General features: G+C 40.9%; 1 protein-coding gene across 3 annotated transcripts in view; it reads right to left on the minus strand.

The window, feature by feature from the left end:
* The window catches only part of MYH15 (myosin heavy chain 15), a 152,066-nt gene that overhangs the window by 119,056 nt on the left and 11,471 nt on the right, over nucleotides 1–21,539 (minus strand). For 2 of the 3 annotated variants that reach the window (XM_060404248.1, XM_060404253.1), the window contains exons 3-11: nucleotides 19,384–19,527; nucleotides 17,599–17,755; nucleotides 16,934–16,961; nucleotides 15,316–15,409; nucleotides 13,336–13,428; nucleotides 10,289–10,352; nucleotides 10,106–10,201; nucleotides 1,669–1,772; nucleotides 300–438 (exon numbers count right to left, since the gene is read on the minus strand). In XM_060404248.1, the coding sequence (XP_060260231.1) occupies nucleotides 300–438; nucleotides 1,669–1,772; nucleotides 10,106–10,201; nucleotides 10,289–10,352; nucleotides 13,336–13,428; nucleotides 15,316–15,409; nucleotides 16,934–16,961; nucleotides 17,599–17,755; nucleotides 19,384–19,527 (919 nt within the window). Of the gene's footprint in view, nucleotides 1–299; nucleotides 439–1,668; nucleotides 1,773–10,105; nucleotides 10,202–10,288; nucleotides 10,405–13,335; nucleotides 13,429–15,315; nucleotides 15,410–16,933; nucleotides 16,962–17,598; nucleotides 17,756–19,383; nucleotides 19,528–21,539 lie in introns of those variants that run through there. The other variant, XM_060404256.1, reaches the window with a different exon arrangement.

Here is a 21,539-nt window from a genome sequence, read left to right on the forward strand (position 1 = left end):
TATCCTGAAGGCACACTGAATCTTAGTCAATCCTATTATCACCCAAGTTTAGCAAATTTACTGGCATCATCAATAATTAATTAAGGAATGTGTCTTATTTTGAGATACAAGGACTCTACAAAGAAATGATGACTGAAAGATATAATATTCGGGGGGCATCAATTGAGGGAGATCACTGATTAATTTCAACATTTCCTAAAAACTAAGAGGTGAGGCTAACTGCAAGGAAAGGGAGTAGGTCTACCTAGGGTCAGGGATTTGAAGTGCCTGTATGCCCTGTTTACAGAAGTAATCCTTACTTTCTGTGCCATCTGCTTCCACTTGGTCTTCTCTGGGTTTCTGCTTAAATTTCATGTTTCCAAAGTGCAGGATGGCTCCAGTGAGTTTATAAGATCCATACTTCTCATCAGAAAGAAAGCCTAAGATGTCCATGGCTTGCTGTAAAAAGAGAAGCAGATGGCCAAGTATTCATTTGCTTAATAGCTGTAGTAAGCACCTCACCTCTGCTGTGTATCACACCTCCCTCCACTTGCGGGCCGTGGGCTGCCTGCCGGAGGGAAGGAGATGGATTACCATAGCCCTGAAGTGTGACAGTTCTGTTCAAAGTAATGCAAATTGGTTTGAAAGTGCCCTGTTGGCTCTTGGTCACCTGTAGCCTGCTCATCCCTTTAAAAGAGAATTAGGAAGGCATATGACTTGACTTGTTTAACTCAGTAGTTTTAGAACTCTCCTCAGATGCCTTCTCCTCTCCTGTTCCTCTCTTCTCCCTTCCAATAATCTATCATTAACTGGCTATATGAGCTCAATTATTTTGCCTTCATGGTTATGGGATAAAGTAGCACCATATCTGATGGGTTGCTTATTTCTGGGATCCCATATGTTCTCCCATATTTATTCCAGATTCATTTTAACAACTGGCAAAAGGAAGTATTTAAGAAAAGAAGAACTATGTCACCAAAGAACAGCATCCTAAGAAGCCACTGCACATGGTAAGAAGTGTGATCTCACACACTCCAGGAGGGTGGAAATTGGTAATCCTTCTAGTAGTTAATTTAGAATATGTATCGAGAGACTATAAAAATTTCATAATCCTACCTTTTAGAAATCTAGCATAAGATGAATCTGATATACAGGAATATACTCACCTACAAAGATATTCACCATAGTAGAAAAAAAACCCCTCAACCTTGAGTCTAACAATAGAATGGTTAAATAAACTATAGAACAAATGTCTGATAAAATATTAAGTATCCATTAAATGTTTATGAAGAGTATGTAATAACACTGAAAATGCTAAACGTTAATCAAAAAGCAAACAATATATCAAATAGCATTTGTAGAATGATTATGATCCTTGATTTTAAAAAACACCAAAACAACTACATAACAGCAATCCCAAAGAGAAAAAAAATAAAAGAATGAAAACAGTCATTATCATTGCATTGAAGCATCTTCCTACTTTTCTATATGCATCAAAAAATACTGACGAAATAAATAAGTATAAAACTCTGGACAGAAGCAGTCCTGTAGGGGCACCTTCCACTCTCCACCCCTAGGGGAAGGAAGGTCACTTCTCCAGGACCCTTCGGAAGAGAGGAGATCTAAGATGCTTTTTTCCATGTCTCATTGTCATTACCAGACTTTGCTCTGATAACTAACAAGCCTTACATCCGTGGCCAGCAGTTCTTCAGCATCATCCAAGCTCTCCACAGCAACTGTTCCATGAGAGCAAAAGTGAAAGTCAGAGGGATTTTCAGACACCAGGCACATATCTGCAGTGGGAAAACCATCAGTTAAACAGCTTACAGAAATCCACAAGGGTTCAGAAAATAATTGACCAATATTCACAGTTTACTCTTACGGCTTACAGCATACTTGTAAACAAGCCAAAATAAAATCCATATTCTACACCCAAACCTCTGCAATCAATTTCTGCCCTCTATTAACTTGTCAGTCATGTTCTAATGCCTCCCAAGAGAAGATCAGACAGGCCAAATCGGAAAGCAGATTCAATTGCAGCCACTTGAATTGGTGTGAAAAAGAAAACAGATAATGCATGTTGGCAAAACTTGAAAACAGGAATTTGGCCTAGATATGTGGTTGAGGGCCAGAGAACAACAACAACAACAACAACAAAATATGGTTTGTAAAATTTTAAGTATAACAGGCCTGAGCTTCAAAAGCTAGGCAGCAGGCAGAAACTGGGGTCAAAACCCAGGGAACATTAGCAGTATAACCCTGTCACATCATGTCCTCCCTATTAGGAGGCTGAGTCTGTCTTTCAAGGGATCCATAAATCAGCTAGTGTGTTCACTGCTGCACCTCTGATATGTCTAAGACTCCTGACATGATTCACCTAGTCAGGAAGCATAATGCAGGCTGAAGCCAAGGCAGGCCATCAGCAGCATGTCTGCAGTCAACTTGGCCAAATCACATTAACCTCTTAAAGCCTGACACTCGCTCCCAGTGAAGTTTTGTAGAGCCCATCTGAGTTTTCTGTTTAGCACTCAATGAAGTGAAGTTCTATTATCCTGAAGTTAGAAACAAAGAAATTGGACTATGTGAATGTTCCAAATGCTCTATTTGGAAACAATCCAAACATCCATCATTAATTATTCCTCAGCAAACAAAAGCATGCACTATGAACATGTGCTACAGCATGGAAGCATCTCAAAATAATTTGCTGAGTGAAATAAGCCAGACAAAAGAGTATCCACTGCAAGATTCCATCTTATAAAATTCTAGAAACATTAACTAATTTGTCGTGACAAAGCACATTAGTGGTTGCCTAGGTACTGGGTTGGGAGAGGAGGGCTTGAAGGAGTCAGAAGGGGCAGGAGGGAGGGATTTCAAGAGATCAGAAAACTTCTGAATGGATATATGCATTATCTCAATTGTGATGATGGTTTCACCTTATAGATACACACGTCAATGTTTACACTTAGGTCAATAATACTTCAATAAAGCTTTTTGATAAAAGTAATTGGGCTAACCCAAAAGAAATCAGGCTGAATTCAAGTATAATATATATTTTAAATAGAAATATAATTCATAATAATTTTTAAAGTATTTATTTCAGTGGAGATTTAAATGTCCTTTACATGTTAATACTTCTCAGGAATCTCCTATATTATTCCTCATGCCTCACTTTATATCAATATCTATTAGAGATCCAGTAATATGCCAGGAATTATTGTAAGTTTTATGGATACATCAGTGAAAAAAAAAGTCATTCCTGCCCTCATAAAGCTTATATTCCAACAGAAGACAGAATTAAAAGTAAATTAGTAAAAATATGACATGTAAAACAGTAGTAAGTGCTAAGGAGTAAAATAAAAGGGAAAAGGAAGAAAAAGTCTTGGATATGCAGAGTTTCCATTTTTAACCCAGTGATCAGAGAAGGCCTCCATAAGGTGACATTTGCGTAAAGAGAGTTACAGGAGAGAGTCATAAGTGCAGGAAGAAATTTCTAAGAAGAAAAAAAGCAAATGAAAAGGCCTTGAGGTGGGGTGCTTGCCTGGAATTTTGAGTGGCTAAGGTTGGTAAAAGAAAGAGTAGGCCATGAGGTCCAAGAAGCATCCAGAGGCCAGATTATAGTGCCTCACAGGCCATGGTGAGGATATGGGCATTTCTGCTCTGTGTGAGATAGGAAGTCGCAAGAGGTTTTTGAACAGAAGAGTGACATCATCTGATTCTTTTTTTTTTTTTTTAATTTACTGTGGCTGCGGTTAAAGACAGAGGGAGAGGGTGGAATCAGGGATAACAAGAAAGTTAATTCAGGAGGGAAAAAATGGTACTTGACTTGGGGGTGATAGCAGACATCGTAAGAAGTAGCTAGAGCTTGGATTTTGAATGGAGTAGAGTCAACAGGATTTGCTGATGAAACAAATGAGAATAATGTGGGAGAAAATTCTGATCAAGGATAACTCCAAGGGTTTGTGCCCAGGCAAGCAGAAGGATGGAGATGCCTTCAGATGAGCCACTAAACACTGTGGTGGGAATAAGTCTGGTGGGGTGGAGTTTAGGAACGAGGTTGTAGGCATGTGAAGTTTGAGACGCCTATTAAACATCCAAGTGGAGACATAAAAAAGTCTGTTATCTGTGAGTCTGGAATGCTAAAGAAAAGTCTAGACTTAGGATCAAACTTTGCAAGTCATCAGATAGAAATGATCCTTAGATGATCTGTCACCACAAGACAAAGCCAGGGACTGAGCCCCAGGGCCCTCTAAGTTCATGTGCTGGATGAAAGAGAGCAACCTGCTACGCAATGCCCAGAGGTTTAGGGGAGAGGCCGAGGGGGAAGATTTTCAGGAAGAGGGAGTCATCAACGGTATCAAATACTGTCCTGACTATACGCTATCAAGACTCTCTCTGTATTTTATGCAAGATTCATTCATGACTTTACTGATGACCTTCAAATCTATATTTTCTGAGCTCCAGACCTAGATCTCCAACTTCTTGTTAGACATTTCAAGGTGAATGGCCACAAGTAGCTCAAACCCAGCATTACCACAATTGAATCAATGATGTTTACTGTGTCTGCCCTGAAGCTATTCTTCTGTGGTTTCTTATGCAAGTGAATGTCACCAACACACCTAGGCCAGACACCTGGGTGCCACAATGCCTTGTCCCTTCACTCAGCTCAAATGCAGACATCATCTCCATGTCTTTCAAATCAAAGCATTTATTTAACCTATTTTCTCTACTGTAGGCATATGCTATGGGAGGAGGAAAGGATACAAAACTGAAATAGTCCTTTCCATCAAGGAGGCTAGAGGAATCATATACCTAAACCATACAAAAATGGGGAACACGTGTATACCTGTGGCAGATTCATGTTGATGTATGGCAAAACCAATACAATATTGTAAAGTAATTAACCTACAATTAAAATTTTAAAAAAAAGAAAATGCTGTACTTTAGGGTGGAGGCATGTTTTAGTTGGCTGACATTAAAAACGAAATCTATTTTCCAAGATTGGTCTGCCAAGATTACCTTTTAGATCATTCTAGATCCACCTTTTACAGAATTTTTATTTTACTAGTGTTTATTATATCATTTTTTATCATTTCATCCTAGTCATGATGATCAAATGTGCTATATCTGACATTGTTTTCTCCATGTTAAATATAAGGAAAATAAAAGGCTAGAAAGGCATCCTAATTGCCCAGAGGCAAATTAATGAAAAACTGAATTTAGAACATAGTCTCTAGTGCTTCTGCTAGACTATGCCACCCACTGCTCCAACCTGTGTGAGTGACTATGACAGGACTCCATTTCCTCCTTTGTCATAGACAGAAGGAGGGTCTTTCTTCTGTGCAAGCTCAACACTGGACAAGCACAGAGGGAGATGGAGCAGAGAGCAAGAACACTGTGTGCCTGAGGACTGGAAGACCAGGCGGAGGAAAGAGCCAAGATTCAGGAGGGGGCTGGTAATAAGCCAGAATGTTGGGCCCAAGTGCTACGTGTGAATTCTCCCTCAATCTCCCCTCTTCCAGAAGCATCATTTCTAGAAGTCATTTAGCACACCCAATGGACTTTTCTTCTATCTCCTTACAACCAGAAATATGGCTGCTGCACTGGAGTAACCATTCCCTGGGGCAGCTGCCCTTGGCAGGAGGTGGCCGCTCTAGAGAAGCAAGAGTGTTTGAGGAAGCCAAAAAGGCCTTTAGCTCAAACATCTTCCCCACTGGGCCTTATCAAAACTTCTTTTCAAGGAGCAATAAATTTTAATTGGGTTGAGGATTGAGGTTTTCTCAGAAGAGTATCATGTAAACAGGGATTCCTTTATTTAATTAATTTCATTTCTACCATGAGAAATGGCCTTGAGAGAATGAAAAAAAGTATATGCATTTCGTGAGACACTGAGTCAGAGAGACTGTCTAGGCCAGAAAGGTCCCATATAGAAGATTGTTAACCAGGCTGTGGGCATGTGGAGGATAGGGATGGGAGGGAAGTGAGGTGGGGGAGCAGAGAGAGAATGAATGAGAGGATGCTAACTGTAAAAGTTAATCGCTTTACACTTTCAAAAAGTATAGGTGTCAACAGCTCATTTCTAGAGCCCAGAGTCCAGTTGGAGATGCCTAGAACCCATTAAGAGTGAGTGTTTTATCATTCAAGGCATTGTTTCACATGTCATCCTAACATTACATTCTTCTTTCAGAATGGGTGAATGTTCTCCAAGATTGTGTTTACTATGAAAAACAGTGAAACTGACAGTGGGCCAAAAGAAGTTTATCATCTTAGGAACCAAGTTCTGCGGCTAGCGCCTCTATGCCACATCACCTATCATTAGCTGTTCCTCAGTGCTGCTATGTACAGCTGAAGAGGTCGTGCACTGCCCAACTCCAGAGACAGTCATTCACATAGCTTATGATTTGAATAACATTCTCTGGATTTGGGAAGCATTCAGATACCTTACACCCCCTAATAACCAATGCGGGGAAAGGGAGTGAAGATATGAGGCTAGTTCAAGAGAGATCTAATGGGTAAAGAGGGTAAACTGAATAAGCTCCAAAACAGGCCCAGATGCTGACCATTCCCTTCTCCAAGGGCACTCGGGGTCCCAGTAGACAGGTCAAGGGCAGCTCTTGGCTGCCACCACTGTGTAGTACTGTCACACACTTTATGGAGTTCTCAGGGCATGAGGCAAAGTGTCAAGGATTCCAAGAGGCAAAGATTTGTTTCCTGACCTCTCCTTCTGGAGTTTACACACCAGTTGAATAGCAAGAGTGGGCACAATAAATGAATATAAAGAAAAAAATCAAAGAAGAGAAAAGGAAGATAAGTGGTAGACCAAACTATATAGATGGCATTCAGAACTAAAGGGTTTGGGACTTCTCTAGTGGTCTGGTGGTTAAGACTTCCCCTTCCAATGCAGGGGGTGGGGATTCGATCCCTGGTCGGGGAGCTAAAAACCTACATGCCTGTAGACCAAAAACCAAAACATAAAACGGAAGCAGACTGTAGCAAATACAATAAAGTCTTTGAAAATGGTTCACATTGAAAAAAAAAAAAAAACTGAAGAATTTTAAGGAGCCATGTCTAAGGGAAGTAGAGGAGTGAGTTTTAGCTGTGCCTGGAACAAGAATCAGAACTAACTGAAAAAAAAAAAAAGAGGAGCAGGAATCTTCCAGGGTAGAGGCTAAAATGGGGCTGGCTCTTTGGATGACACATCACTCCATTTCCTTGGCTCCTTCTGTGGGACGAGCGACTGCTCCCACAGAGCCTCCACCCTCTGCTGTCATCTTCCACACCTGATTTGCTTGTCATACACAAATGCTCCTATTTTAGGAAATTTGGACACAATCTTCACATGCTAAGCTCTACCCTCTTGTGTCCCTCCTCAGGATACTCAGAAGCTCTTCTTTGGCAGCGATGAATACAAACAGTTTAACATTTTTAAATATTCCAAAGAATGATCATTGGTGTCATAAACAAGTGAACCAACAATACTCAACCTGAACCACCAGATGTCAGCCTTTATACACTAATCAATCTCAACAGGCCACAGACTCAACAAAGTACATGAGCTCATGAATTCATGATAGGAATTTTCCATAGCAGCCCAGGGTCTTCAGACTGTTCTATTAGCAAACAGAGATGCTCCAAAAAATCTTGCAGTCACTGCTGTATCCACACTGGACCCTACATGTTAGCTGCTCTATATTGTATAGAAATGAGTGTCATCTGGCAGAGCTACTCAAAGGAAAACTAAAAAAAAATTCTGTTCCAGGTTGAGATAGAGGGAAGATTAGTAAGAAGAATAGCTGCTGCTTTCATACCACCAACTGCACCTATGGCAAAATATAACTGTCCAATTTGTAGAGCTTTCTCTATTTGCTGAGGGCACTTAGGAGTTAGAGACCAGGTAGTTAAAACCCTGCTGGATGCATACCATACTTCATCTAAGCAGGACAGTCTGAGGGGATTGTTTCCCATCAATTTGTTCACCTGGATCTCCAATCACCCCACAGTCACTCCTGTGGGAGCACTGTTGTCCTCAATGGCAGATATAATACCTTTGAAACCCAATCAGCTTGTGATTCTTCCCTTCCAGTGACTTTCCAGAGCACTGGAGACATAAACTCTCTGCCATGCCATGCGAGGTGCTGCTTGGCCTGGCCCTACCTGTCTGCTCCTACATTACCTGCTCTATTCCCCCACTCTGCCCCCAACAATGGCTGTTATGCTATTCCAAGAATAAACCAAATACACTCCTGCCTCAGGGCCTTTGCGCTCACTGTTTCTTCCCTCAGGAAGTCTCTTCCTGGAAGTCTTTGCCTACTTGTTCCCTCATTCAAGTGACTGGAAAAGCATAGCCTTCTTCCCCACCCCCCGCCCCCACCCTCTGGCTTCACTGCACAGCTTGCCAGATCTTAGTTCCCTGACTAGGAACCAAATCCAGGCCACAGCAGTGAGAGTGTCAAGTCCTAACCTTTGGACTGCCAGGGAATTCCCGAAACATTGCCTCCTTACAGAGATCTCACCCGACTCTTAATATCTAAAATATAACCACCTGTGGAGATTCCAGGCTTTCACTGCCATGTGGCCTCGTTTCAGTCCCTGGTTGGAGAACTGCAAGCCACATGGTGCGCCCCCGCAAGAAACAAAATTAAATAAGATACGAACTTTCATTGCCCTACCAATTCCTAATTCACTCCATCCCCTCATCCACCTTATTCTTCTCTATAGACCTACCATTGTCTGAAATTATATATTTTTTGTTTACTTATTTGTTATTGTCTTTCATACTAGAATGTAAGCTCATGAGGGCCAGGACCTGTGGGCCCTGTTTACTTCCCTATCACCTATCCTTTAAGAAGCAGTGTATACTTGATGACCCCACAATAAATATTTGTTGAATGAATACATGAAATTCATTCTCTTACCCTATAAGTTACTTTTCTATTTCCATTCATGGCACTTCTTTTATCCTAGTCAAATTACTGAATTTGGGAGTATTTTTGACTCATCATTCTCATTTTTGTGTTCAGTCATTGCCAAGACTTTTCTACTCTTTCATGCGCCCACCCCCTTTTCCCTCTATGCCCATAGTGTCTTAGATCAGTGGTCTCCAACCTTTTCAGCACCAGTGACCTGCATCATGGAAGACATTTTTTCTACAGACTAGGTTGGGGGGTTGATTTCAGTATGATTCCGGTGCATTACATTTATTGTGCGTTTTATTTTTAATCTAATGCTGCTGCTGATCTGACAGGAGATACGAGTCTGAAGCCTGGAGGCTGGGGACCCCTCCCTTAGACTGTTGTCTCATCGTCTTATCCTAGGACTGTTGCAATCACTTTCCTCAGTATTTCTGCCTCCAGAGCATCCTGCCTATCACACCAGCTTAACTGCCACTGCCATCAACAGATCATGACCTCCCATTACCCCATCCCCCTCCACAAAACACCACACCCCACACACTTACTCACACACATGCATACAACACCCCCTCAACTTCCTGAGTTTAGAAACCATCCAAATAAGACCTCTACTAGTCTTCTATGAAAACACTTTCCTATAGGTCACCTGCTCTCTCTGTTCCCTGATTTTGCTTTGATTTTCCTGACATTGTGTACAGTATTCCTGCTACCAGAAATGCCCTCTACTCATCACTCTGGTTAAACCCCATTCCCATTCTTCATGTCACAATACAAATCCTCCCTTCTATATAGAACTCACATTGAGCACTACACACCATAGTAATGTCTGCCACCTCTGGCCTCATCTCTACTACCCACTTAAGTGATAAGTGATTTTAATCATTTAAGGCCTTAAACTATCTAATGCCTTTTACACACACACACACACACACACGTGTGCACATGTGCACACACATACACATTCATTTACCTCTGCTGGGAATCCTACCTACCTCCGAAAGTGTTTGAAAAAAGAAAAGTGTTACCATTTACTCTCTACCTATATAAAATTGTAGAACATTGGGTCTGTATTTGGTTCAATTTCTTACATTTTAGGATAAATAAACCGAGGTCCCTCTAAACAGGCTAGTAGACATTAAACAGTACTTTTCCAGGTCTGATAATCTGACAACTGTCTTATTTTAGAATGACACTCAGCCCCAGAATAATACACTTACCACGAAGTTCTTTTTTTCCAGACAGAATTTGATAGAATATGTGGTAGTTCCTCTCTCCGGGGGGCTGGAAAATCACCCGGGATTTTTCAAGCAAATCTGCATAAGGCATGAGTAAAGATTCAAATGTAGGTGTTCTTGCAAAACTTAGAAGAAAAGTGATCAGACAGTGCAGTGCCTACTTACAGATGTCGATATCTGCAGATGACAGCTTGCCTCTGGCACAAAAGTGCATCCTGATGAACTTGCCCTGAGTGAACACAGAACACAGTCTCCTATTCAACATGTCAAACAGCTGCAATGGTTTCATTATACACATCACTCCCAAAGTAACTACTCCTCCAAAGTTAAAAAAAAAAAAAATTTCCACATGGGCTGTGATGGCACCAGTTAATGTCAAGAAGCAGCCAGGGTGTCATCAGGACTGACAGTGGGCCCAGAGTCTAGCCTCAGATCTGCTTATCACTGGCTGTGTATTCTTTTGTTTTTTAATTTTTTTTAATTGAAGAGTAGCTGATTTACACTGTTGTGCTGGTTTCAGGTGTACAAAGAGATTCAGTTTTATATATATAAATGTATAATTTTCATATATATAAATGTATAATTGTTATTTATATAACATATATAATTTCATATATAAACAATTTATTTATATATAATTTACATATATATACCTATACACATATTTTTTTCAGATTTTTTTCCATTACAGGTCACTACAAGACATTGAGTATAAGTCCCTGCACTGTACAATAGGTCCCCATTGGCTATCTATTTTATATATAATAGTGTGTACATGTTAACCCCAAACCTGTAATTTATCCCTCCCTTCTCCTTTGGCTGTGCATTCTTATGTGCATTATAGAATCTCTCCAGGTCTCAGTGTTCTTATCTAAAAATGAGAAAAATAATATCTGCTTGGTATATTCTTTCGTTTACCAGGAAACATTTGTTGAACATCTACTATGATCCAGAAAACCTGCTAGACACTGGAGATACCACATTGGAAAAGTAGGTGTGCCCCAAATCTAAATTCTAGGTGTAAGAAGCAAATGCAACAGCTCTGACTGAGGAATATTTTGATGTGTTTTGAAATCAAAAGAAAAGGCAGATGTGAAGGAGTGCAGCAAGTAAGAGAAAGCAGAGAAGAAAGCAGAGTCTGAGAGTAGGCAGGCAGCAGGCACCATATTAGGTCAGCCATGTGGCCACAGGAAGGAGTGGGGTTTTACTTTGTGTGTGCTCAGAAGGTACTGGGAGGTTTTAAGCAGAAAAGCAACATGATGGGACTTAAGTTTCAAAACATCACCTTGGCATGATTATATATGAGGCTCCCTTCCTTCCTTGTCAATGAAAAACCATAAGACAGTGTCTGATGGGACAGAAAGTCTGCCCAGAGGTTACAGAGCCCAGGTGCATCAAGACACAGTCAAGGAGGCAGTCCAGTGGGCTACGGCCCCCAGGATGAGGAAGTCAATGCAGAAGGGAAGGCAACCTGGAGGAGGTGAATCCAGGCAAGGAAAGAATCACAGCAGGATGCAGACTGGCAAGGGGAGAGCAGCCACATACATACAGGGTGAGTAAGCCATTAAGTTAAAAAATACAGTCTAACAGGATCCATACACACAAACACACATTTGTACCTCTACACACACAAACATGAACATAGGTGTCCCTGTATGTGTATGTGCATTTACACACATATACATTTATGTACTGTCAACTGAAAAAAACTCACAACCTAAAAGTTGAGAATTATGTTTATTCAGTGGACTTACTGAGGACTTAAGCCCGGAAGACAGCCTCTCAGATATGTCTGAGGGACTGCTCCACAGAGGTAAGGGAGGTGCCTGGGTATACAGGAGTCTTTGCAACAAAAACCAGGTAATCAGAACATCAAAAGACGCTGCTAATCAAAGAAAATAGACCATCTCAAGTTAATGAGTTTAGTGCTTATCTATTTATGGGAAGATGCAAGAGTCTGGCTCACTGAAATTACTCCTTTGATATGCTCCTTAACTATCTAGGGCCAGTATCCTGCTTGTCTCCAACTTCATGTATGGAGTATTAATCTAAAGAATTTAACCTGGATTTCTTGATTTTTCTATCTACCCTTTCTTTCTCTTGTCCTTCCTTCCTTCTTTCCAGTCATCCATCTTTGTTTAATTCACTTTGCTACTTCTTTCCTTCCATCCTTCCAAGGTTTTTCTTGTTCTTGGTCTTTTTCAATTGCTTTCTTTCCTTATTTATTTTTCTTTCCACTTGCTATTCTCTTCTTTCTTCCTTTTATTCTACTCTTTTCTTTATCTTCTTTTGCTCCTCCCTCTTTTCCATCCTTCCCTTTTCCCTCTCTTGGCCTTTTCTCCCCCCAGTTTTATTCTTTAGTATTTAAGCAGCAATTTTCACCACATTCTGACAAATCCCAAATCTATCCATTGTTTTCTGGACCAGTATTAGTACCTGCTACACAGCCAGATACCACAAGCAGAGGTAAGTGTGGTCAGGGCAGCTCTAAGGTTTTTGGAGGGAAAGCAGTCAAATAAGCAGAAGGCTATTATTTAATCACTCCTAGAGACTCAGCAGCAGCAGCAGCAGAGACTCAAAAGGAAGCCTTTTACAAATTTCCTTGTAAATTATATAATGGCTCCCTGACACTCATTCTTGGCATAAAATGGGTTAGTGACCTTAACCCAAATCGTTTTATCTTGGGACTGTTAGTTATCAAAAAATACTTTAAAAAGTGTGTTTTTTTTCCCTGTCAAAAAAAAAATCTCCAGTGAAATACATCCAGGGGCAGGGAGTTCATAGGCAAAAGTAGAAACAATAATTGTAGCAAGTGAATTCGGAAGTGCTTACCAAAATGACTTTTACAAGGAGTATAGGAAATTACAAAGAAGAAATTACTTTCAAATCTGTAAAATGTAGTAAAATATAAAACATCATTAGAGTTCACTGAGTGAGCTTTCCTACTGGGAGTGGTAAGGAATTTTAAAGTATTAACATATTTTCTTCCTGAAATTGACCACCTAGTAGAAGCTTCTCAGGTACTCATCTTAATTGTATTAATGATGAAGCTAGTAAAATTTTTTGAGGACTCTAACAATATTGTGTACAGTCATCAAAAACCTTCTTTGATGTTCTAGAAAAATTTTTTTCAGATCTGTGTGCTCAGGCATGAAGTTAACCATTAGCTAAAAATTAAAGATTCCAATATACTGCTCAATTCAGTTACTTACAAAACGAGAAGAGTTGTCATTTCTCAGGGTTTTGGCATTTCCAAATGCTTCCAAGACAGGATTCACTTGTTTGATTTGATCTTGTAGAGTTTCCTTGGATACAGGTAAGAGAAATACAACTGATGAAGTGTTTAGCAGAATTCTGTAATGTGGCAAGCCCTCCATACCAAGGTCAAATCTCATTCTTGTTTTGATAATAAGTGGCAAAAAACCACTTCTGAATTTGGTGATAAAATATTACTTTGGAATGGGAACTTAGAAAAATAGATGGAGGAAAGACTGACAGTATATGATGCCCCTAAGACTATAGGTTGGAGGTCATTTACTTACCATGTTTATTTTTTGGTTGGCATTGGTATGAGTAGGAAAAGAAAGTTGATATTTTACCAAAGTAAATAATAACTAATACCATAGCCTATTTCCAAACTTCATTCCATATACTCCTCCTCATTGCTAATCTGCTGCTCTTCCCATTCAATCCTTACACCTAGAAATTTATTCTAAGATAATACAGCAGACTCTTGGCATTATCAGTTATATTTTTGCTTGCTATTATTCCTAAGTAATCTAGAGGTTCATGCCAAGAAGTGACTTGAAACAGTATTTATTAGTCTTAAGTTTAAATCCTATGTGCTCAGGCTGATGGGGCAAAGCAGGTTATCTACTTTGGGCAAGTCTTTTTTCCCCTCATTGAGTGAGTCTTAATTACCACTTAGCACCTAAACTGCCACTGCCTAAACTTTCCACTGAGTCCCAAATACTCTTTGTATGAGGAGAATTTCACAGTATGTAGTATTTCAGAATCTATAGACTTATAAATACTATGTTCTTTCTATGCATTGTCGGTTTACTTTAAGTAATTGGGCTATATGAGCAAAATTTTTCATAAAAGTTTTTGTATTATGTATTGTGTTACATATTATCACAGGGCTCAATGGTTAGACCAAACAAATGCACACCAAATAACCTAAAATGTACACAAAAATAAAGTATCACATAGTGGATAATAGAATTCAGTGATAACCAAAGAAATTAATCAAATTCAGGAATGTGGTAGCTGGAAAAGAAACTTTCTAAGGTTTGAAAATTGGACTAGATTGCTATTTTGACATACTTTTACTTTGGAAAAACAGCAGGAAACATCCAGTATCAAAACGAAAAGCAAGATAGCAAATTCAGGCATAGAAAGACGAGAGGCTCCAACAGCTCAATAGCTCACTGATTCTGAGCACTGCTCAGCATTGGCACCCCAATCCAGTACTCTTGCTTGGAAAACCCCATGGACGGAGGAGCCTGGTAGGCTACAGACCATGGGGTTGCTAACAGTCAGACATGACTGAAGTGACTTAGCAGCAGCAGCAGCATTATCTAACCTTATTTTACAGACCAACTATCATGTTTAGGTATCCTTAGATTATTACCAGTAAGCTAAAGCAAACATTACCAAGTATAAAAACATTTAAATAGAAGGTAAAGTTTTTCAGAACCTAGAATGTGGTTAAAGTTGAGGGTACATCCACTGAGCGTTTGGAATTTGAACCAGAAGTTAGGGGTAAAGGAAGCAGAGTTCTCTCAGTGCATATTTGAGGAAGTCTGACATCTCACAGTAGCTAAAGGGATTAAGAAATAGTAATACAAAAAGTGGCCATTCAGGGCACTGGTGACCACAGTTTGAGCAGAAGATGGTGTGGATCTTAAGTACCTAATTCTCAAAGAGCCCAACCAAGAAAGATCAGGCCAATAAGGGCCCCTTGAAGCAATATGAAGCAGATTATGTAATTTCATGGTTTTGGATGATTGGTTCAAAGCACTTGATGATTTTCCTGAGAGGAAAATATGGGGAAAAAAGACTTTTCATACTTTTTAAATTGTTCTGTGGCATTGTCCCCTCCTTTCTTCCCATAAGTGATCAGGGCAGAGCCTCCATCATTAGTGGATAGGGCCACCTCACCTTTTCTGCCAATATGCAGAAATGCTTACCAGCTTTTCCTTGGATTCACCCGTGGTTGCTACAGTGGCAAAATACTGGATAATATGTTTGGTGTTCACTGTCTTTCCAGCACCAGATTCTCCTCTATGATCAGAAATTCAGTGACAGTTAACTGGTTCAGATTATAAATGCAATGAAAAACAAATAATTTTAACCACATTAACTAAGAGGGACAGTTTTATGGAAATGTGGAACTTTAGAGGGAACTTGAAGGAGAGGCAGACATTTAATTGGTTGGGAGGGGGTGGGGTATATCTTAGGCTAGAAATGCAGCATTAGCAAAAAAATCTGGAGTAGAGAAAGATCAAAGACTTTTATGAAAATAAGAAGCCTGCCCTTCTTGGTCCCGTTAACCAAAAGGTTAAGGGTATCTTTGCTAATTAGATAGGTCTCCTCATTACCAACTGTTCAAGAGACTGTCACATATGAAGGCTATGACCACATGGCCAGGTCCAACCCTCTCCCTCAGAAGAGAACCAATCAGTCACTCCACCAGGATGTTGAGCTTTACACTCCCCTTTTACCTTTGACAGTCAGCTAGCTTTGTAATATGGGGAGAACACCGTGGTGAATTTATAGCCTCATTGCCCAAAGCATCATAGGTTTAAGCTCTGCTTTTATCTGTCTGAAACTCTAAAAAATAAGTCTGTCCTCTCTGCAAAGGATTGAACTCTAACCCCTCTTCTGGCTCTAAGTTTCTGAGACCCTATTATTTTTCTGGGGATGACTAAAGCCAACAGATACATGAGCTGGCATCATCATTGCTTAGGAAGAGCAAGAACTTGAGCATTTCCCTGCCTCTCGAGTCCTAGCCTCTGCCTCAGTCCCTGTGCTGACAGTTCACCTGGCCAGCCAGTGCTCCTCCCTGCAGATTAACACACAACATGTTCTCAGTGAAATCCTTTCCTTCCTTCCTCTTCACTCCCTTCTCTTGCCCCTCCGAGCAGCATCTTCAATTCCCACTACCTAATGTACGGGGCTTCCCAGGTGGCACAGTAGTAAAGAGTCCACCTGCCAGTGCAGGAGACACAAGAGGTGGGGTGTGATCCCTGGCCCGGAAAATCTCCTGGAGGGGGAAATGGCAACCTGCTCCAGTATTCTTGCCTGGAAAATTCCATGGAAAGAGGAACCTGGCAGGCCCCAGTCTATGGGGTCGCAAAGAGAAGGACACAGCTGACAGACTGAGCATGCAGGCATGAAACACCTTGGCCTGCTCTAGTCTGGCTGCTCGCAATAGCATGTCATCTGTTCAGTGGTCATGCCCACTGGACCTCCAGTCTTTCAACCCAATTAGCCAGCCAGGGAACTCTGAAAATGATCACTGGGATAGGGAGCTGTCTTCATCAAGATGATTAAGACCAGCGTGTGCACTGCAGGTTCTACAGGATCTTCTAAAATGGGAGGCAGCCTAGTGGGTACCATATGTGGCTAAGCACTGACTTACATGTTATGACAATTTCCTGAGTATCTTACTATTGCCTAGCCTGTATCTGGTATCTGAAGAACAATTCAAAGGCAGTGAATTTATGTTTCATATCCAGTGAAATGTAGGCGTCTGTTTTGATGGAAAGTCTCACTGCTGGCCAAAAAGTAAAAGCAAGCACTTACGTGAAGAGTATAGACTGATTCTCTCGACCTACAAAAGAAAGGAAAATGTCAGAACATTCTTCTGCTAGAATTTCTATGTATGGTATGAATTTATTCAAAATTTCCTTGGTTACAGTTTGAGAACAGGAGAAGGATTTGCTCAGTATACAGTTAGAAAAAAGATACTATTCAAATGGTACAAAGTAAAATAGATTTTTCTCTTGACCCTATGTAGGCCAGTCATAAGAACATACGAATTCCATCACCATTTCCTTGCTCCAAATATAAATGATAAATGACAAACGGTTGACATATCACTATTTTAAGGCTTTTATTAAGCCTGGTGTAAAAATAACTACAGAATAACTTCTTTGTGCCAAACATTCTAGCAGGTGCTTTTTGTAATAAAAGCTGACAGCTACAGGGGGCTCACTCTGGGCCTGCCACTGGGCTGAGCACTTTCAAGGCATTATCTCCCTTAATTTGACATGTGAGCTAATCGTCCCCATAACCCTAGGAGGTAGGCCCTATTTTGCCCATGTTTCATCTGGAAGGAAACAGGGCTTCAAGTGACAAGGCAGCTCTAAAGGCCATGCTCCGTTCACAATGCCTACCTGCCTCTTAGCGACATGGACAAAAACTAGATCAGATATTTTTACCCTTCATTTTGTAGGGCAGACACTTACTGTGAAGCATATCCTGAAAGGCATTACTGGCCACAGCGAAGATGTGAGGGGGAGCGTCTGATCGCCTCCTGCCTTTATAGGCTGCCGCCACTGCTTTGTGATACACTGGAAGCTGCTTGTGCGGGTTGATGCTCACACAGGAGAGCCCTGAATATGTCTGACGGAAGATCAGAAGAGATTTCTGAAGATAGGTTAGGGACACTTGCAGGTCTGTCAGCTCTTTCACTGTCGGGTAACATTCGCTCGAATATTTACTTACAAAGGAACGAAGAGGAAAAGGGCTTTTGGATTCTGACAGAGAAGGGACTTCGAACAGAAAGAGACAGAACCAGGTTAGAGTAACAGGGGACCTGGGATTACCTCTTCCCTGGGAGAGCTGTCAACCACGAACTTGTCTGACACACACACAGGCCTTTCAAAGACAAGGAGGATGCTGACAGCAGGACTGCTGATTTGAGGAACCCACTCTCAGGCCTTGAGGCCTGAAGGGAATCTGTGTCTCAGCAGGGTTAGGAACGTGATGCTTTAGGCCCTGAGGGGAATAGCTCATGTGGGTCACTTGCAGCGGTGGTTGCATTGTGGCTCCCCAAAGGGTATGTCCACATCCTAATCACCAGAAAATTTGATCTTATTTGGAAAAAGGATCTTTGCAGGTATAATTGAGGCAAGATCTCAAGATGATATCTGGTTGGGTCTTAAATCCAACAGCTAAAGACCTCATAAGAGACACACAGAGGAGAAGGCAACGTGGAGACGGGGGCAGAGACTGGAGTGACGCAGCCACTTGCTACCTGAAACCAGTACAGGCGAAGACTGGTTCTCCCCTTGAGGCTCTGGCGGGAGTGCGAGAGCCTCAGATCTCTTTATCTGATCTTGGACTCTGGCCTCTAGCGTTAGGACACAATAAATTTCCTTTGTTTTAAGCCACTCTGTTGGTGGTGATTTTGTTACGGCATCCCAGGGAAACGAAGACAGTCATGCAGCAAATCAGAGTGCCCGGGAGTAAGCCAGTCACATGGCTAGGCTTCCACAGTAGTGGGTCCCAAAAGCCTTTATCTTTGCCTAATCCACTCATTGTTGCTTTGGCTGGATGCATCCTGAGTGAATTAAAGGAGCTGAGCAACAAATCCTCCCCAATTCAATGATGATGGGGGAAAAAAATCATTCCATTTATTGAGCACTAACTAGATAACAGGCACTGAACTACATGTTTTACCTACATTCTTTGTTTTATCCTTCAAGCTACCATGAAGAGACAGGCGTTACTGCCCCACACTACTGATAAGGTCACTCCGAGAAGAAATAACTAGGGACTTCCCTGATGGTCCAGTGGCTACAACTCTGCACTCCCAATGCTGGGGGCCCAGGTTAGATTCTTGGTCAGGGAACTAGATCCCACATGTGGCAGCTAAAAGTTTGCATGCCGCAACTAATTGTTTACGTGCTGCCACTGAGACCCAGCACAACCTAAATAAATAAATACTTTAAAAATAATAATAACTAGTAAGAGACCAAGTTGGCATTTAAAAGGCACCGGTCTATCACTCTCTAAGCCTTGGGCCTTTACTTTAGGATGAATATCTGTGGAAAGGGATATATATATATATATATATATACTAACAAAATAAAACTGGAAAAAAGTAAGGTCCCTCCCCAGTGGGCATTTTGCAAAGATTATCCTTATATGAGTATGCTTATCTCAATATCTTTTTTCACCTAAGAGAGGGCTGGGACATCACCAATATGATGCCAGCATGCTGTCAGCAGAGAGGTACGTACACGTACATAGATCATCCAATGGTCATAGCGCCTCCTCAGGGCATGCAACACAGATGCTTCATTGAGGTGAGTCAGTGTTGCCATGTCTTCAATCATTTCAAACTCTGGAGCATTCATCTGCTGAATTTCATCCTCCTTGACACTCAGATGCTGCACAGAGGAGAAAAATATAAGATATATTCCCCTACTGCTTCTGTGCGCATTCATTTTTACCCGGCATTGGGAAGAATATTCAAAGAGTTAAGAAAAAGATGCCTCATCAGAGGATGGAGCCCAAGGAAGTTAAGCCAACCTGTTTCTTCCAAGAAACAGGTGTTCCTCCTACTCATGTTCTCTCTTTGCCCAAAGATAAAGTCTTTAAAAGGGCTTTGGTTGAATCAAAATGTTCTAAATTGCATCACCCTGATTCTGTGGCTCCCCGCTGACTGACTGCCCCTGAGATAACTCACATTATATTGCACTGATCTAGCCCCTCCCTAGATGTCTCAGCATATCCTGAATGTTTAAAAGGAGGAATTTAGGGTAATGGATCAAGCAGACAGACTCATCCTTTCAGACTTACTTTAGACCTACTCTCTTCCTCAAGCCCTCCCCAACTTCCCCAGCTCATTATTTTTCCATCCTTAAGTCTTTTAACCATATATACAACCTGTACTATCTTGATAGTATTAACTCTTGTCTGTGTTTTAATAATTGGCTGTGTGTGCATGCTAAGTTGCTTCAGTCATGTCCAATTCTTTGCAACCCTATGAACTGTAACCTGCCAGTCCCCTCTGTCCATGGGATTCTCCAGGCAAGAATAATGGAGTGGGTTACCATTCCCTTCTCCAGGGGATCTTCCTGACCCAGGGATAGAACCCAGGTCTCTTTTGTCTCCTGCACTGGCAGACAGATTCTTTACCACCAGCGATACCATCGGTACTTCTTGAGTACCTTCAATGTCCTTAGCATTGTGATAAGGGTTTTGATAACTATAGAAGAAGAAACCATCAAGATCCCTTCTTCGGATGCTTTTCAGCTAGATTATAAGCATCTGAAGAAGGGATCTTGATGGTTTCTTCTTCTTATCACAATGCTAAGGACATAGAAGGTACTCAGAAGTGTTGATATCTTGATTAACATTGTATTGCGATGCATTGCAACTATCAAATTGTTGCTTAGAGTTACTCTGATAAGTTTCCTAACCCTATTTCCTGTAGCCCCTTTTCCTTGATTAATACATATTGGTATCAGCTAATTGCTCCATTTAATCCCAGTTGGTAATACTTCTTCTAAGGCTCCCACACTTTTCGTATTTTTTTTTTTATCTCATTCCTATTAAATCTTTTTTGGCACTGTTCAAACAATAACCCCTTTTCTTTTGAGTCCCTTTCAATTTCCATATTTCATGAACTCCTTCTCTCTTGTAGAACATCATCAGGTCTCTTACATAAAAAACCTCCCCTTAGCTCGGATTCAATTTTTCTCTCTTCTTTCAATGCCAACTTTAAGTATTACTCCCCACCCACTGGCTTTATTGCCTTTGTTAATGTTTCAAAGATGAGATGGTTGGATGGCACCATCAACCCAATGGACATGAGTTTGAGTAGACCCCAGGAGTTGGTGATGGACAGGGAGGCCTGGCGTGCTGCAGTCCATGGGCTCACAAAGAGTTGGACACGACTGAGTGACTGAACTGAACTGAATGTTTCAAAGACCAAAGGTAACTGGAAGTGTAGTTACTTCTAATATCAGGAGGAGGAAGCCTGGAGCCAGGGGGATGCAGAGTGGGGCTGGGGGAATGAGACTTCCATTATATGGTGAACCAAACCACCTACCTTTAGAGTCCTCTTTTTACATTATTAATTTACTGCTTTCATGCTGATCTTCCTATGATTTCTTTCATAGTTGTAACCCCATTATATGCATAAATCACCTTAACTACTGTTTTAAAAGACAGCAGTTTTAAAAAATGTACTCCGAAGAACAAACTTCTCATCTGGAGGCCTAATAAAATTGAACCAGACACAAGAAAGTGCAAAGACAACACACAGATTCGGAGGTAATAATTGAATCCTTCTGTTTCCTTATTTAAGACATTCTAAATTTAACCTTGCCTACATGTGTATGTTCCTATTGATAAGGACCAAGCTCTCCCCTTAATTCCATTAATTAGTTATATA

The sequence above is a fragment of the Ovis aries genome, chromosome 1, assembly GCF_016772045.2.
Source record: "Ovis aries strain OAR_USU_Benz2616 breed Rambouillet chromosome 1, ARS-UI_Ramb_v3.0, whole genome shotgun sequence".
NCBI lineage: Eukaryota > Metazoa > Chordata > Mammalia > Artiodactyla > Bovidae > Ovis > Ovis aries.